The 18,314-nt window shown below is 38.5% G+C and overlaps 1 protein-coding gene across 2 annotated transcripts; it reads right to left on the bottom strand.

Annotated features, from left to right (window-relative positions):
• Positions 1-1,075: 1,075 nt before the first annotated feature.
• On the bottom strand, positions 1,076-12,826 carry sec14l1 (SEC14-like lipid binding 1). 2 transcript variants are annotated; one of them, XM_077539041.1, is made up of 18 exons: positions 12,664-12,826; positions 11,068-11,255; positions 10,822-10,904; positions 9,624-9,773; positions 7,858-7,989; positions 7,601-7,729; positions 7,265-7,439; positions 6,947-7,054; positions 6,461-6,570; positions 6,112-6,301; positions 4,254-4,342; positions 4,096-4,166; positions 3,841-4,012; positions 3,547-3,681; positions 3,316-3,450; positions 1,851-2,102; positions 1,544-1,722; positions 1,076-1,445 (listed from the first exon to the last, which is right to left on the bottom strand). In XM_077539041.1, the coding sequence occupies exons 3-18, from the start codon at positions 10,882-10,884 to the stop codon at positions 1,340-1,342; spliced, it is 2,196 nt and encodes a 731-aa protein (XP_077395167.1). In that variant the 5' UTR covers positions 10,885-10,904; positions 11,068-11,255; positions 12,664-12,826; the 3' UTR covers positions 1,076-1,339. The 2 variants fall into 2 exon arrangements, with proteins under 2 accessions (XP_077395167.1, XP_077395172.1); XM_077539046.1 differs by lacking the exon at positions 6,947-7,054.
• Positions 12,827-18,314: the final 5,488 nt, after the last annotated feature.

Here is an 18,314-nt window from a genome sequence, read left to right on the forward strand (position 1 = left end):
CTTAAAAGATGTCCATGAAATTTCTGTTACTCTTTAAAGTTTGAATTTAGACTCTGGCAGCAAATATTTGCCAACCTAGAAACGACGAGATTTTCATTTAGCTTTAGCTGGGAGCATATTATTAGTTTATGAATATTACGGCCTTGTGTAAATGCATTGTGCATCTGAAAAACATCTCATGGTAGTCAAATTATCAGCCTGAAAAAATGCTTATGCAAATACTTTATATCTTATCCAGTACCAATTTGTGGACCACTTTTGTGTTTTTGTTGTTTTACACTTGTGACTGGACTTTATCATACTTGACAAGTTTTATTATATTTTATTCCACATTGTGTCTCCTACCTCAAAGTGTCTAAAGCAGCCATTTCTACCAAATACTGCATGCAACAAGCAATCTGGAGTATTCCCCTCCCAACATTGCTGTGGAGAGGATAACTATTACAGCTACACTGCAACACAAGACACTGGCAGACATTTCTTGCCTCAAATTCAGCGTAAAGACTCTCTGGAGGCCACACTCACCAATATATGTTCTTGAAATGAATTCTTTATTCAAGCAACTCTTCTTATTCCTTCGCCCAACAAGCTCAAGTGAGAAAAATGTAGTAAATCTGCTCAATCATTCTGGGAAGATATCAAAGGATGTTATACCATTCTCAGTTTAGCAAAATTTCATGTTTTATTTCATTAAAGAATGTTCTTAAAATACTGCAGTGTTTTAATTTCTGTTAAATACACATCAAATGCAAATAAGGCTCATCTGTGTGATTTGCATAAACTAGCAACAATATCTTGCAATGGAGTTTGTAAAAGCTGGTAAATAGACACCAACAATGAGGAAAAACCCTCATGCTGAGCAATGCTACACCACAGTGAACTTAGATTGTCATTACCTTTGTAAAGGCAAGTTTTTTCATAGATCTGTTGGATTACAGGGTGCAGGTGTATTTAATACGTCAAGTTGTGTATCTGTATCAAGTGGATGCTGATCATAAAGTAAATTTGTTTAAACAATACGCGCGGTTTGTAAAATGAGGTTTGAGCATTTTCTGCACAAGAGTACACTGCCATCTAGTGGACAAACAAGGAATATTTATTGACAACCGCTGCCTCCACATCTGACATCACATGCCATTTATTGACCCATGTAACACACTACAGACAGTGCAGTGCAGTGCAGTGATTGATGGCACTTAACTGCAATTTTATTTATATCCAACACAAACTGACTACAGTGTCTTTTGAAAATACCATAACAAAAAGCTTCAGTATGATCCAAGAATTCCCAAACAGCTGCCCAGATGCCGGTGGGTTCCAGTTGGTCATCAAGCTGGTACTACCTTGAGACGTTTGAGCTGGTGTGTGATTGGCTAGAAAGAGTAGTGGACACACTGAGCAGAGAGAAACCGCTTTGACTGGACTCCAGACTGGTCATGGATCCCCTAAATGAAAACAGACAAAGAGTCGAATTCAGCATTTATAGAATAAGACTTTTGGTGTATAGTCTCTAGACAAAGCATGGTGGAATAAATGCACCGACCTGATATCTTGTGAAGCCAGCACCTCAGTATAGTACATGATTTTACACTTGTGGGAGGAGACCTGCAGAGAGGCCAGCACATCATCCACATAAGACAGGCTGGAGGCTGAGGCAGCCGGGGCGCTGTGAAAGCACCACTGGAGGATGTAGCATCCGGGCCAGCGAGTGATGTGAGAGCCCTGTTTGAACAAAGCACAGGTGCGCGATCAATATGGGGCTCCAGTAATGGGTGAACACTTTTGAGACATGTTTGAAACTAAGTCTAAAAATACAAGATGTATCTATCGACACAGTGTGTTCCATTTACCTGTACGCTCTCCCCCTCTCGACAGGTGAGGGATTTCTCCACCAGGCTGTAGTCCTGGCCCAAGACCCAGCTCTTGTCTAACAGCTGCGGACTCACGGACCCTAAGGATGTGAAACCATGGGCTCCATTTGTGTCTTTCTTTGGCTGCTGCGGTAACATCTTTGAATGGTAGATGTTGAAAAGCACATCCCCTTTCGACACATCAAAGTCCCAAGTAATGACAGAAGAAGCTTCCATGACCTCAATCAAAATCTGAAGCAATATCGACAGAATGGGAAGAAATAACAGAAGACGGCAGTCAATATGTTGCAATTTTCAAATGTTCATGTTGTATGATATTCACATATTTTCTCATTATTTGCAAATATGATGTACACATTTTTTTCCAGCAGATGGCACCCTAAGACACGTAAAGGAATCTAGAGCCTCTGGCTGCAATTTAAGATGTTGCTCAAAATTTGTTGTAGTGCTCAAGATTGAAGTTGGGCACCTTAAAAATGTCAGCTAATGGGAAAGTATTAATCTAAAAACCCATTTATTAGCTGTTACCTGTCTAATGTAGCTTAATCAAGCATTAGAAGCAGCTCCTAGACGATTTGTACACAATGTTTAAAAAAAAACAAAAAACTGTCAAAAAAAAAAGGCCGATATTGGGCTTTTGACGAATATCAGTATCGGCCTTTTTAAAAATCTCATGGCCAATAAAAAATAAATCTAAAACAATTTTAATCTCACGGAACTATTTATTTCAATTTTCAGATAACCTTTTGTATAAGAGATGCTGTTGACATTTGAAACCTTCTAAACAATTTGTTTTTGTTTGACATTAAAAAGATTTCAGGTATTTTTACATGTTGTGTAAAAAAAATATTTACTGTAAACCATACAAAGTTAGGCTTCACCCCCCTCCCGCGTCCCTTGTGAGGAGCAAGCGGTTCAGAAAATGGATGGGTGGATATACAAAGCTGGTATTTACTTGTTAAAGTTTCCATTTAACTTTTTAAGACGTACTGATAACCTTGGGAGGTCTCTTAACATTTTGTTAATTTAAAAGGATGTCTACTGTATTGTCTAAGATAAATAACAAAAAACTACATCTTGACAATTAAGTCAGAAAAAATGTTCAATAAACATGATTTAAGACATTACAACAAAGTCCAGATTGACATTTGTATGTAAAAAAAAAAAAAAATGAAGCCAATATCTTCTTTCCTCTTTTTTTTTTTTTTTTACTGAAAATGAATATCGGCTACAAATATCAGTTATCGGCCTTCTAGACTAATAATCAGCATCGGTATCGACCCTGAAAAAAACATATCGGTCTATCGCCAATCAAGACTGAGCATTCGAATAGTCATCACAATTAATAATACATCTATTTTCCCTGTAAACAGTTGAGGTTAGTTTTAACTTCCTTCAGAGTGGTTAGTTGGGTGACAATGTCGCCATAGAAGCATGACTGTACCTCATATGGAGCTCCCTTGAAAATACTGGCACTTTTATATATGGATTCTGTCAATAACCGGTTGTCTTCAATCTCCAGCTCCTCTGCTGTTCTGTACAAAGACTTGGGGACTAAACCTCCCTCAGGGATGTCACACTTTAGAACAGATGACGAAAAAGGCAACGCTTAACAGTATTAGATATATATATATATATAAGTGCAGTGTATAGGGTAATTTTCAACAAAGCTCACCACACAGTTGCCTCCCAAAAAGTCAGGAATAAATGACTGATCAATGTAGTCCACCAAACCTCCTGGACCCTGGTAGTCATTTGCAGCATAAACAAGGAACTTCTTACGAGTGTTTTCATTGATCAGAGGGCTGACCTGCAAGTCAGGCACAACATGAAAACTGAATAAACTACAAAATACAATCCACATATAAAAGCTGATTTTATTTTTTGGATGTAAAGTATGACAACAATACTTTTCACTATATATAATTCCTCTACTGATGTCAAAATATTGGCATGTGTGGCATGTTACCAGGGTCCAGATGACAGGAAATACTCTGGGTGCTTTCAGCATGAACAGGCGGCCCAGCGTCTCGGGGTAGTTGGCCTCCACTACTTCAATGATTCTCAGTAGGGCCTTCAGTCCTGGTCTCCACAGATGACGCATGTTAAGACCCTCCAGATCCACCAGGCAAGTCCAGCACCTGACCAACATATTATTTTCATGTTTGTATGGAGATTTTTACAACTGTCATTACGCTACTGCGAGGAAGGTGAATTCTGGCACCTGATTGGTCGACCAAAGACCACCGTGTTTTCCTCACAGCGCCTCAGTCCCTCTTCATTGACGGCAACAACCTGGGCGGTCAAAGTAAAGCATGAATGTCAGCCTTGGTATTCAAAATGGCTGAATCATACATAAATTTGGTCTTAAATCACGTTCACCTGTCTAATCAGCACGTCTTCGGTCAAGGCACGCATCAAACCCTTTGTGTCCATGTGGCCCAACCGTAATATATATAGTGGACGACCATCTAAAGACACAAAGATATGATTCATGCAAACACATACAAATACTTCCATCAATATTATATTTGCAGCATTTTACTGGCTTTTAATATACTTTAAAACTTTATTTGAATGAATTGCCAGATATTGTTAATCTGTGTTTACGACTGATGAAAGACTCATGGGAACTATGACAGGTGGTTCTCAGACATTAACAGTTAACTCAGTCTTTCGCAGCCATTTTCATTGAAGCAACCCCCTTTGCTCCAGGCGGCTCTTTTACTGGATGCTGACTGATTTACAAGGCCCACAGAATATTGTGTTCTATTGCTATAAAAACATGGAACCTACCAAAAAAAAAAAAGGTGAGAGTCTCTTCTTTCATCAGGGAGAAAAAAAAAAAAAAAAAAAAAAAAAAAGTATATTTCTGTTTCCGTTTTGCAACAAATAGCATTAAAATACAGCAAGTTCCATCAATATTTACAATCCAGGTGAAAACACTGGCAAAAAGAGGTTGTTGCAACATGGCCATGGCTGATCTCATACTTTTTTCTTTTTTTTTTTTTTAATGAATGCCATTGCTTAAATACAACGGTGTATTAGGGCCACGTTAAATAGATTTTTTTTTTTAAATATTCAGAGAAAAAAAATCATAAATTTGTGAGTTTATAAAGTGGCAAATTTGCGAGTTTATAAAATGGCAGATTTGCGACTATAAAGAGGTAAATTTGCAAGAAAAAAACTCTGAAAGTTACAAGTAATACACGTAGCGTACTCCTGGAATGTTTGTGCCAATACTTTTCGGTCGGGTTTCCAAATGAGGAGATAGTAATTGTTTTAGCAGAGATTAACCATTATGATGTCTCTTTGAAGGGTTGGGTACGGCCACTGGCCAGAGACAAAAGACGCTTTGCTTTGTGAAGGTCCACACCCTGACGGTCAAGTATTTAAGTTAATTTGTTAAAATGTTTATTTACCTGTACATTTATGTTTCCAGAATTATTATTTTCACATTAATACTTTTTTTTTTTTTTTTTTTGTACAAGTATCTAAGTTGATGTGTCGAATCTGCTGCTCTCCATCATTCGCTTGCAGTGACCTAAAGTAGGCTAGCTTCTAATTGGTTAGTGTTAGTCAGCTGATAGGGGATCAGGAAGTGTTGTTGCTCTAGCTGCCGTGTATGACGAGTAAAGTTTAAATTAAGAATGAATCAGTCTCCATCCTGCCTTCTCATTTTATAAACAGTCCCATTAACTACCAACGAATCCTCACATGAATAGGCTATAGCTACGCTACGTATATTTCTCGTAAGTTTATGAGTTTTTTTCTTGCAAATCTGCCATTTTACAAAGTCACAAATTTGCCACTTTATAAACTCGCAAATTTACGAGTTTCTTTTCTCGCATATTTGGCACTTCATAAAGTGGTAAATTTGCAAGTTTTTCCTTAGAATATTGACCACGCCATCTACAGAAAAAGGTATTTAGATGTCCTTCTAATATGCCATCGAACTTTAAGCCACATGTTTATGTCAGAAGCTGCTTCAAAGCCTTCTGCATGCTCTTGCTTAAAAAAAAACAAAAAACAAACATGTAAACATGTTTTTGGGAGTGAAGTACAAATTGTAAAAGAAAAATAATGTTTTTGTATGTTTTAGGGTTTGAATAAGTTCATAATTTACATGCCAGTCTAAGATTATCTAGTCATAATAAATGCAAAAGGACTAATTGTTTCTCTAAATATCTAGTAAAAGGAAAATATTAAAAAAAAGAAGAAAAAAAAAAAAGGACTATGCCTCTGTCATTGTGGTGCCAGCCTCCGCTGTAATAGTCTTGCAGAAGTTGAGGGCGCTGCCATGAGTCCAACAGGAAATCCACTTGGTGTTGTTTCCTCCATGTAAGTGACTGGCACACAAGCTCTCGAGCCTTGTCAAAGTTAAAATCTGTGGCTATCAGAAAGCGCAGCACATGCTGATCCTTTGGAGTCTGTAAAGCCAAAAAAAAGATGGTTCACCACAGGTTCGACATACACAATAGAAACCTACTTAGTTAGCTAATAAGATAACCAGGAATCCAGCAGACATTTGTAAACAAAATTGACATGTGGAAAAGTGAGCTTATCTATTCAGACCAAATGTATGTGACCTTGCCCTTGTTGGTTTCCTGGAGCCAGTGCCGCAGTCGAATAAGACAGCTTTCCTGCAGAGGCGTTAAATCACCTAGGAAACGTCTGATGTAATCAGCATCCAACTTGTCTGCGGGCCAAAACACAGCGTCAACTTAGCACATCGTCCATTGCAGGCATTACAGGGAGACACAGGCACTTTCACTCCGAGTGAAAAATAGAAATTACATCAAACAACATACACTCGCAATGTGTAATTTTCTAGCAGGTTTCCACAAGGGTAATCATGTTGCGCCATACAACATGTATTTGGAGTAGGAAATAAACAGAGATGAGTTGTAATTTTAGGCTACAATAGCATAACCAAGACAATCGAGATTTGCAAGATTATGGGAATGTTATTCTGCAGCTTCTTTTGTTTTTTGTTTCTTTTCTACACTTTTATCATAACTGAACAAAATTTCTTGTTTTCCACTCTCGTTTCCTTCAACATGAATTCAATTTACCTTTTGCATCATGCTGATCTGATTGTCCTGTCATTGAAGGTGACTTGACAAATATTCTCTGTGCTGCGTCCAAGTTGACAGCACTTCCCTCTCTATCCACTCTCTGAACTTTTGGAAGAAAAATATTTGGCGATGGGTATACAATGACCTCATTGAATTCATAAAACAAATACTCGCTTCATTTATCATTGTTATGTAACTTTTGACACAGACACTAATTTACAGGGTTGTTTCTAATATGTTACCTCGTTTAAACCTATTAAGTGTATCTTACCTACTTGCATCATGCCAGCACACATGAAAGTGTGTCGCACTGACCATTAAGAGAGGCAGTTGACATCTGTGTGGGCTGGTCCTTGTCACAGACAGGCAGCACATCACTGGCAGAGTTTCCTGGGACGTCTCGCGTAGGCGAGGCTTGAGTCCAACGAGGTACGTGCGTGATGCCCTCGTTTTCCAGCTCAGTGAGGTGATACTGGATAATTTCTTTACCCTATCACAAAAGAAAGGAGTAGGACACAAGATCGCTGGATCAATGGGACTGTGAACATCCGCAGAAACCAGAAAGTGGCTCAAAAGATGACAATTTCATTCCCACACGTGCACAATGTGAAATCATAACAGTCAGAAAATCAGTACCAAGAAAATAACAACCTTTTCTATGCTACTAGCATACTGTTTCATTGCGATCTTCTCTGCCAAGCCTTCAAAGCCAAAAAAGGATTTAACATCAAGACTAGCTGTCTGTTCATAACACGTCCACTCTTCATTCTCAGGATGAACCTGTAAAGTAAGACCAGAATAGATTATGATGAAGCTCCGCTCTGCCAACATTACGTTCCATTTGATGACACAAAAAGTAAAATAGCAGTAAACTTTGTTGTAATGTTCCGATTGGATTCAAAGCTCACCGTGTATTTGCATATCTCACAGGAAATGACCCTGTTGGAAAACGTTTCGTTCTGGACCTCAATGAGCAAAGTCCGCTCTCTGCGGTTCAGAGTGTTCTTTTGGATGAAATACAGGTAGTCGATACCAGCAATCTTTGTAGAGATCAATGACATTCAAATGGTCAACAACAGTTATTTCAACAAAATGCAGTTGTAAAAAGTCTACACACCCTTTTTCAAATGCCAGGTTTTGTGATATAAAAAAACGAGACCAAGGTAGATCATTTAAAACCCGTTTCCATCAATGTAGGGCTTGGCAATAAATCAAATGTATTAATCTTCATTTTAAAAATTGAATCGTAATTCGTGAAATCGAGTTTTGTCTTCTGGGTTATTAAAAGCTGTTGTTGTTATGTTCTGTTACATCCAAATGTAATTTTGAGTTGTAATTTTGGCAGATTGCTGGATGGGTGGTTTATAAGACTATAACTGATAACTAATAACTGATTGAGAATCTGTATACATTTTTGCATGTTCTCCCAATCATCTGACTGAAAAAATAAAACCCAGATTTTATTTTTTGGCCACATGGGCCCAGCCCTACATCAATGTGACTGTCCAACTAAAAAAAATAATAATAATTTGTTTGAGAGGTATAGTAAAAATTAACGACTGCATTCACGTCTTGCAAAAGTGTGCACACCCTTTTATAACTGGGAAATAGCTGCTTTCAGGATTAGCCATCCATCCATCCATCCATTTTCTTGACAGCTTATTCCTCACAAGGGTCGCGGGGGCTGCTGGCGCCTATCTCAGCTGGCTCTGGGCAGTAGGCGGGGGACACCCTGGACTGGTTGCCAGCCAATCGCAGGGCACACAGACAAACAACCATCCACACTCACACGCACACCTAGGGACAATTCGGAGCGCCCAATTAACCTGCCATGCATGTCTTTAGAATGTGGGAGGAGACCGGAGTACCCGGAGAAGACCCACGCGGGCACGGGGAGAACATGCAAACTCCACTCAGGAAGGCCGGAGCCTGGACTTGAACCGGAGACCAGGATTAGCCAATCACCATCAAATTATCCAAAGAGCAACAGTAAATATAAAATTGATTTGTTAATGTCTAATAGGTACTGCAAAGACCTGCTGTTGTTGCTCATCACTCCTAATGATAATTTAAATTTCAAAATGACATTTCAAGTGTTTATACACAAATTCCAAAAGCAATTTCAAAATGCATATTTACATTAATTTGAATGTGATTGGTTAACTCCGCACACAGCCACATCCCAGTCATCAATGTCCACACATGTGCAAACACATTATTTCAGCTGTTTATTTTTACTTCCCACTTGAAAAATTCCCTTGAGTTGCACAGGTTATATGTCATATTAATGGTGGAAAGTTGTGAAATGATTTATCTTGTTTTGGGGTTTTTTTTTATCTCACAAAAAGTAGCATTTAACAGGGGTTTGCTGACTTTGTACTAATTATAATGGATGACTAGCACCTACATTTTGCATAATCTGGCCATATGCTTTAAAATCTAACACAATCAGAGTCCATTGATTCTTCCAACATCTATTTACTGTAGGTGATTAGATCATGAAATAAGTATCAAGTGAAAGCAAAGATTGCCCTGCGATTGGCTGACAACCAGTTCAGGGTGTACCCCGCCTACTGCCTGAAGCCAGCTGGGATAGGCTCCAGTACCCCCGCGACCATTGTGAGGAGCAAGTGATTGAGAAAATGGATGGATGGATGCATGAATGCAAAGATACCCGTTTGAGGAGTCGGGGTGCATCAATATCAATCGTGCAGCGCCTCTCGGTCACCAATACGGAGCCATCCGGGCTTTGGCTCTCACTGATGATCTCACTGCCTACAAAGACTGGGATCAACGGACACTTAGGGAATCTCCTGTTGTACGCCTGGCATGGAGAAATTAGAACAAGCGGCCAGGTTGCATTAATTTGGCAGTTGATGGCTTTTTAACAGCAAAAATAACAGGTTGTAGGCTCATGATAATGAAAATAGTATTCATAAGACATAAAGAAAGTCATAAAAAAGAAGGTATTACTGTAATTAGGGCAGTTGGCAGAAATACCAACTGCCAAAGGCAAGTTGAGTCGAGGTTTAATGAAAAATCTTGGGAGTAAATAAAAGTGTCTGAAGGGAGAGACGATTTATTGGTCTCAAAGGAGCTGGAGATTCTACAAGAAAGTATTATTTTATTATCCCTTAGACTTAGGAGATTTACTTTAAGAGACGATTTTCATGGAGTCAAACAAAGTGTCGGCGTATGTTTACTTGGACTGTGTATTGAAAGAGTCCCAGCTGTCTGCAGTGCAACGTGTCACATGCTTTTACCTGCATTGACTATGTTGCATAATCACGGTTTAATGTATAACGCCGCCAGGCAAGAAGCAAAAGCAAAAAAGAGAGTGTGGAAAATCTGCTATTATAAATATTTACTATGTACTTGACATTATATGCACCTTACATACAATTCCTACCCTGCACACTGTCCAGACAGCTGCATCAATACCACATTCAATCAAGCCAATCATTTGAAAGCTTTGTGCTTTGAGCTTTGTGTGCATAATTTGGTTGGTGGCCACATGGCACCTCCATGCTGTTAGCCGCTCAGTTACGTAACCGTCTGTAAACTGTAAAACAATATATCTAAAGGGCTTCTGATGTACTGCAAAGTGACTAAAACGCCACCAAAAATGAACTCTTTCACTGATGCCGACTGATTTGTTTATGTGCAATGCACCCATGCCAATCGATAAGGTATACTCAGTAGTTAAGAGGAATGAGGAAATATTTCAAGAAGCGCTGATACATAGATGATCAGGAAGCAATCAAAGCTAATCCAGCATGACTATAGAATACAAGTAAAGACAATTCACTAGGAACCTGCAGCAAAATGACACCTGCCTTGCAGTAGGAATGATAAGGGAAAACATTACTCACTGCTATTATTAATTCAAATGGATGTTTGTAGACCCGAACAGGAGACTGGTATTCCCGCACCATGGCTGCAGCTTATTCAGGCCCTGAATAAAAAAAACAACAACAGCCATCACGTTTACATGAATCAGTGCCATGTGTAATAGCTACCTTGGTTAAGGGTTGGACTGGAGCTAGGGTTAGTCGTAGTAACACACTAGTTTGTATCAAATGTATAGAATATTTTAAGGAGTAACGTGTGTGACTTACAGCAGTGGGATGTTTAAGTTGTTTCAAGTTACTGATCCATTTGAATGCCGTCCACAGTCAGCTGGCAGAGCAAATGCTTTTCAGCCTCATTGGATGTTGTAAAGTGACAAGCACTGTCACCAGCTGCCGATTGTGAACTCCGCCTCTTTCAAGCCAACTGCAAGCCACGTGCGTGCCAGATCAAATCTCTGGTCCAAGAGGACAGATAGGTACTAGTAAGTCATTGTAACGTCTAAGCTTCAACTATCTGCATTCACAGCAGACTAGTTATGGGTCAGAAGGAAAGGGGGAGGTGTGAGAAGTCTCACTTACTAGGAAAAACACTTTCATGCTGCTGAGTCTTCTCACCCATGTTCAAATGTTTTTGTCAAATAAAAAAACATTCGTAATCCTATACTTTTTCCACCTTTAATGTGACATATAACTTGTACAACACGAAGTGAAACTGAGATGTTTAATAGGATAAATTAAATAAACATAAAAAATAAACTACATGTATTGGCAGATATGAAAGTCTTTCACCACAGGTTGTACATTGCATGGTCATTAATTAACAATTCACGAGATACTTTAATCAGTATTGGTCAATAATAGTTATCCTATATTACACATAATTAACTTTCGTAAAGAGAAACTTTTTTATTTAGACATACAGTCAAAATAAGTTTTGTCGACTATGTCAGTTGTTAATTTGTATTTCGTCTCTCTAAGATTTCAGTTTTTTCACTGGAGTTGCGTAAGTTAAAGATCACATTAATAGAGAAGTGGATGACATTTTTCAGCAAGTAGTATCTCAATATCTTTTGTGCACTTTTGTGTTTTGCGTGAAATTTCAGGATGAACCTCGGAAAGGAAAGCTTAAGGTGAACTTAATGGGACCTTCTCAAACTTCTGAGTATTTCCAATTGTTCAATATTTCTGTACTTTTTGCACAGCTTGCTGTTATTTAACAAGAAGCTGAATGGACAAATTTACAAGGACGTCCACTTCTACGCCTTCCTGATGACATCTGTGACTAAGCTCAGTGGCCTGCACTGCCCTTTGAGAAGATTCTGTTTAAGCCTAACACTGGCAAGATACTTTTGATCAATTGACAAATTATGTTTTTGGTATCGTAATGTAAAAATGTGAACATCATGATGAAGACGTCTCTTTAAATATCAACCACGAAACATTGAACTGTCACTTCATGGTCAAACACTTGTTTTGAATTTTATCATTCAGCTCCTTAAATTAACCTGTAAAGTTACAGTACCTATTAGTTTGTAATTACATTTACATAAATACTACTTTTACTTTAATAAAAGCAGGTAAAAATTGATCATCTGAATCCTGTACAATGAAAATAAAGACGCACCAAATAAATCTAACAGTAGTTAAACTCAATTTTAAAGTTAAGTCCAATGTAAACTATGAATCAAAGCCTGACGATTCACGTCATGATTTACAGTGTCTAAGCGTTCGTGAAATAGGCTAGCAAACTACCCAAACATAAAGACCAGTTAAACATCAATAAATAAATAAATAAATAAATAAATAAATAAATAAATAAACGAACATCAATGTATGTTATAAATAAACATCAATGTATATTACCATGATGCAACTTGCAAGCGCTTGTAGACGTTGAGCGATAAAGTTGAGCTGGCAGCAGCAGCGCACTTCACAAGAACAAAGAACTGTGCTATAATTTAACGGCCGGAAGTCAACAGACTCGTGACCAATGACATTTGTCCCCGTGACACTCGTGGGCATCTTCATCCTATTCATTTTTATCGGTTGTACTGACATTCGCCGTCAAAATAAAGAACTGTCATCATGGGTAAATGTTGTGTCAAATAAAGTGTTCCGTAGAGTATTTTTAACCGTGTTAAAGTCAATTACCGTTACGTCCGCCAGGCGTCAAAGCGTCATTCGACGTCATTGCGGCAAGGTAAAAAGTAAATAAATAAATAAATAAATAAATAAGGAGCCTATCCCAGCTGTCTTCGGGCAGTAGACGGGTTATAGTGTAGCCTATACCTCTACAGTATATGAAATATTTATTACTTTGTGAATTTAAATTAGTAATGTAATATTTAATGAATTATATACATTGCCTTTTTTTTTTTTTTTTTTTTTCCTGGGTCGTCCCGGGGCCTCAGTTATATGGCCGGAACACCTCTCCAGGGAGGCGTCCAGGAGGCATCCGAACCAGATGCCTCTCAACGCGGAGGAGCAGCAACTCTGAGTCCCTCCCGGATGACCGAGCTTCTCACCCCGTACACCCTGCGAAGGAAACTCATTTCGGCCGCTTGTATCCGGGATCTCATTCTTTCGGTCACGACTGAGAGCAACATTAGGCTCTTTGTTTTTTAGTGTAAAATGAAAGCAACATCAAGTCAAATGAAAAAATATCCATGAGGCCAATGAAAGGTTGTAGTTCATCTTCTGTCCACTTGATGTCCTCAGTCAATTATGATAATGACCTGGACGTCCATCCATCCATCCAATTTCTGAACCGCTTGCTCCTCACTAGGGTCGCGGGGGGTGTTGGAGCCTATCCCAGCGGGCTATGGGCAGTAGTGTGTGATTTAAACACTTGCAGGGACACTTCAGCGAAAGTATTCAACTTCAAATTCTGGTGGTTAAAGATATAAATGTGTGTCATGCATGAGTCTCTGGAGCATCACCTTCTTCTCAGTAAGGGGGAGGCTTTAGAGCAACGTCAGATTAGCATTTAAATCCAAAGTGTGTGCTCTACCATATTCCCAGAGCCACGACATCTATAAATAAAAGAATAGCACATTTATTTCACGTCGTTAGACGGCTCCAGCTTGTCAACAATATTCGAAATAATAATAATAATAATAATAATAATAATAATAATATATTTTTAAATTAAATAGGCTTCAGCACACCCACAAGAGAATGAATGGATGGATCAAATTGCTTCTAACAGCATAGCCTACAGATGTTTCTAAAGGGAATGTTTATTTGTCAAAAATACTAACAATTTCTATGCTTATATGACAAACATGCATGAATGTACGTCATATGACCTTGACACGTCATGCTGCATGAAGAATAATTCATTTATCTTTGTCAGACTTTCATCAAACTTTGGCACGGTAATACACGACTGAGCGGTAATGAAATACAAGCCATGCACCCCTATAATGCCTCATATCAAACTGAATGAAGTGCACCCGACGGAATCAAATTCGAATAGAGAAGACAGATGTGATTTATGAAATCCCTCACCTCACATTTCGAGAAGACTTGTGCATATGTAATCAAAGACACATCAATCGGAACAGGGAAAAAAAAAACAACAACTCAATTTAGCCATATGGCTGCACTGTAAGGTATAAAATCATACAATAGACTTGAAGCAGGCTAAAATAATTACGTTTGAGTGTCATATATTCCCCCTTTGGATTAAAGAGGCTACTGGGGAAACAAACCTGAAGCCGTTAAACTAGAAAGAAATAACGTCTTTGCTTCTTGGAGCAGGAGAATTATGTGGTGCTGAGTGCAAAACCGCAGAAAAGGTGTCAAGTGAAGGTGATGCTCATTAGGCAGTATTATGACACCGAGCTGTTATTGAACTGATGATTCAGTATTGCCACACGGTGCCTTTGAAAATTTCCTCATTTTACCTAAAAAGACATTTTATTAACTATTAAATCGTTTTTCTTTTTAATGCAAGAATACACGATATGTTCAAGCACTAATCAAAACATGTTACTCTGATGTAGCCTATATTGGGTTGATAATGAATAAGAGATAAACAGATTTATAACGGATTTATGTTGTGACGTCAAAACACCAGTGGAGTGTTAACGAGCTGCTACCATGGTGCTTCATTGAGTTGTGTCACCTGACGTAATGGGTAATGGATTTTACTTGTGCTATGTCCCCCACTCATCTGTTATTTTGATGCATTTTAAATTACCGTATTTTCTGCACTATAAGGCGCACCTAAGAGCCTTCAATTTTTTTCAAAAGCTGACCATGCGCCTTATAATCCAATGCGCCTTATATATGGATCAATATTGAGCCGCAACAGGTCTCGCTGTCAAGACGCTATCGGTGACCCTGCACGATCGGTGACGCGCATGCGCAGAAGATCCCGCCATCTTGGATCGCTAGCTAATACTAAGACTTTACCTCAGAGAAAATAACAAAACAGCTGTTTATTCATTTTGGGAGTGAATGGAGTTGTCAGAAAGCTGGTTTGTAATCTATTAATCAAGTTTGACTGACCTATCTGACTGTTTTGTTGATGTTCCCTTTAGCGCAGCACCATCTAATGGATGCATAACGTAACCCCAGCCTCTACTGTAGCGCCTTATATATGGAAAAAGTTTAAAAATATGTCATTCATTGAAGGTGCGCCTTATAATGCAGTTCGCCTTATAGTGCGGAAAATCCGGTAATTTCAACTGTTGAAAATAACTTGAGAACAACTCTATGAACACTCCTGAATGTGCCACCTCTTCCCTCATGTTGCTCAGCCATTCATTAGAATTGTCACCTCAAGTTTGAGAGTCTTTATTTATTTTTTGATCATGAGTGAAAATAGGTCAGATACTTCTGAAGATCTGTGTTGTTAAAAATAGATCAGCCACAAAGATAAGTGAGCGCTGACTCATTTCTTTGTATTATACTGCTTAGTCAGCCCATTGTTTTATTAATTCCATTACTCATGGCTCTTAAGCTCTTTAAAAAGCGTTTTGGAAGTTGATGTAACAGTAATTTTGCTAATTTTCCAGTATTGGATCAGACATTCTGTATAAAGAATAAAAGTGCAAATATCTCTGGCGTCTAATTCCTTCAATTTTTCTTTTTTTAAACCAGTGAAGTATCAAAATAAGAACATACCATGGGCAACGCCATTCATTATCCAGGTCATGTGGTTGTGATGACGTATCCTGCGCGTAAACGGAAGCCGCCTTCATTTCAGTGGGATTTTGGCATGAAAAAGGCCGTCTTCCATCTCAAATACTGCTCCAATTCTGATCAGAATAATCATCAGCACTTCAGGGTTCATGTCCTTCTATGTGGAGGTGGGGTGGTGTGTTCAGACTCTCCCTTAAGGGTAAGGTGAGAAGCTCGGTCATCCTGGAGGGACTCGGAGTGGAGCTGCTGCTCCTCCGCGTTGAGAGGAACCAGCTGAGGTGGCTTGGGTATCTGGTTCGGACAACTCGCTGGAGAGGTGATCCGGGCATGTCCCAGGAGGCAGGAGGCCCCAGACGTTGGAGTGACTCTGTCTCTCGGCTGGCGTGGGAACGCCTTGGGATCCTGTCGGAGTAGCTAGATGAAGTGGCTGGGGAGAGGGAAGTCTGGGCTTCCCTGCTCAAGCTGCTGCCCTCACATCCTGACCTCAGATAAGCGGTAGAAAATGGATGGCTGGATGAAGTATTAAAGACTTTCTGTCTGTGCAGGCTGATGTGGACGATCATTGCATAATGCATAATGAATTAGGGATTAATAAAAAATTTGCTCCGTAAATTAGCAATTAAAAATGATTTTGCATTGTTGTTGTTGATGTTGGTTTGCAACAATGAAATATAGCAATACTCTAAGTTGTAATAGCAGGTGTGTTTATCAACTCCCTGGTGGTTATTTTGGAGAAGCAAGGATTCTGCACAGCAGTGACCATATGTAGCTTGTCATTGCTGAATATTTCCTAACACTGCAGGGTTTTCGTAGTGAAACAAAAAACAACAACACTTCATACATAATAAGCCAGAACTGGTGAATATTTCTGACATTCTTACAAATTTCCACTCCTAAAAGTGGTGGTCTTCTTAAAGTGCTTGAAGGCAGATGTGACATTTCTAAGATTTGTTTTTTTTTCCTAGAATAAATTCTTATGTTCAATATTATGAAAGTATAATTTATCTATTTTTGGGCCAGGTATCTTCCTTTGCACAATAAAACCATGTTTAAACAATATTTTTAGAATCATTTATTCACTTATAAGCACTTTACTTAGGTCAGTGTATGGTTATGGGACATGCCAAAATCACGTACATACAATGAAAAAGAAAATACAAATTAGATAAACAAATAAATAACTATAATACAAAGTGAAAGAAATGTGTTCACATTTTATGAGATTTGTACAGGTATGTGTGCAAGATGTTCTTCTAAATTTCTAACTTCTAAAAACACCTTTGAGTTTCATTATTGGACTATATTTTCATAATAATTCTTTGGATGACACCAAAAGCACTTCATAATGATACTGCACTGCCAAATAACTTGAAAAGCTAAAAAAAAAAAAAAAAAAAAAAAAACATGTTTTAGGTATCAGCATCAAATCTCAATATTGACTGAGACACAATGTTGAAAGGACTTTTATAGAACATGGTCATAATTGTCTCTCATGAAAATTAATCCAATGACAACCCATGTTGAAATTGAGAGGACAATGGAATGGGAGAAGGGACAGATGAAAGGGAAGTCCAGTCACTCTATTACGGCATAGTAAAAGGTCTGTCAACATTATTGACTGACGATTGTTGAAAATAAACTTCAATATTTGAACATGCAAGCAGAAGCAGCGATCACATCGCACTGTAAAATAGATGAAGGTTACCACACGACTGCTGATGATGCAAGCCCATAGTTGTGGAGGGACGACTTCAAGGACTTCAAATGCTTGAGGAAATTTGGCAGCGGAAAACATATCTCCACATACTGAGGGAAGGTTTTCTTTTCCTCATCAATTTCATGTCACAAAATTGTATGCAACTTGAGCCTTGAAGAAACTTTGAAATGCATTTGCATCAGATTTGATGTCATGCCACCGACCGGCATTTTTGCTCACTTTGAAGGACTGCCCTATGAAATTCCAATCCCAAGATGGAATTGCTATCGCAAGGAAGCTACGCTGATTAGACTCTTTTATGTCAAGTAACTATCTGAATGAAAACTTTGACGCCTTTGGGAAGCAAAATGGCAACTGACAAATTTCATGTGAAAAACAGTAGTACGATTTTAGGAACACTGCAGAAGGTTAGACAGAATACTTTCACAAAAGACACATTAGGCATCCCCTGCACAACCTAATGGGAAACAATCAAATATCTTCATTAAAATGTCTGCCATTACAAAGATAATAATGCTCAGCTTGGAGGCTTTCATTTAACAATATGTATTGTATTTTACAATGACTTCTTCAAACATGCTGCCAACCCAATTGAGCTAAATTCGCTAATTACGTTTCCAAGCGCAAGTCTCATTATGATGCAGAT

The sequence above is a fragment of the Festucalex cinctus genome, chromosome 1, assembly GCF_051991245.1.
Source record: "Festucalex cinctus isolate MCC-2025b chromosome 1, RoL_Fcin_1.0, whole genome shotgun sequence".
Classification (NCBI taxonomy): Eukaryota; Metazoa; Chordata; class Actinopteri; order Syngnathiformes; family Syngnathidae; genus Festucalex; species Festucalex cinctus.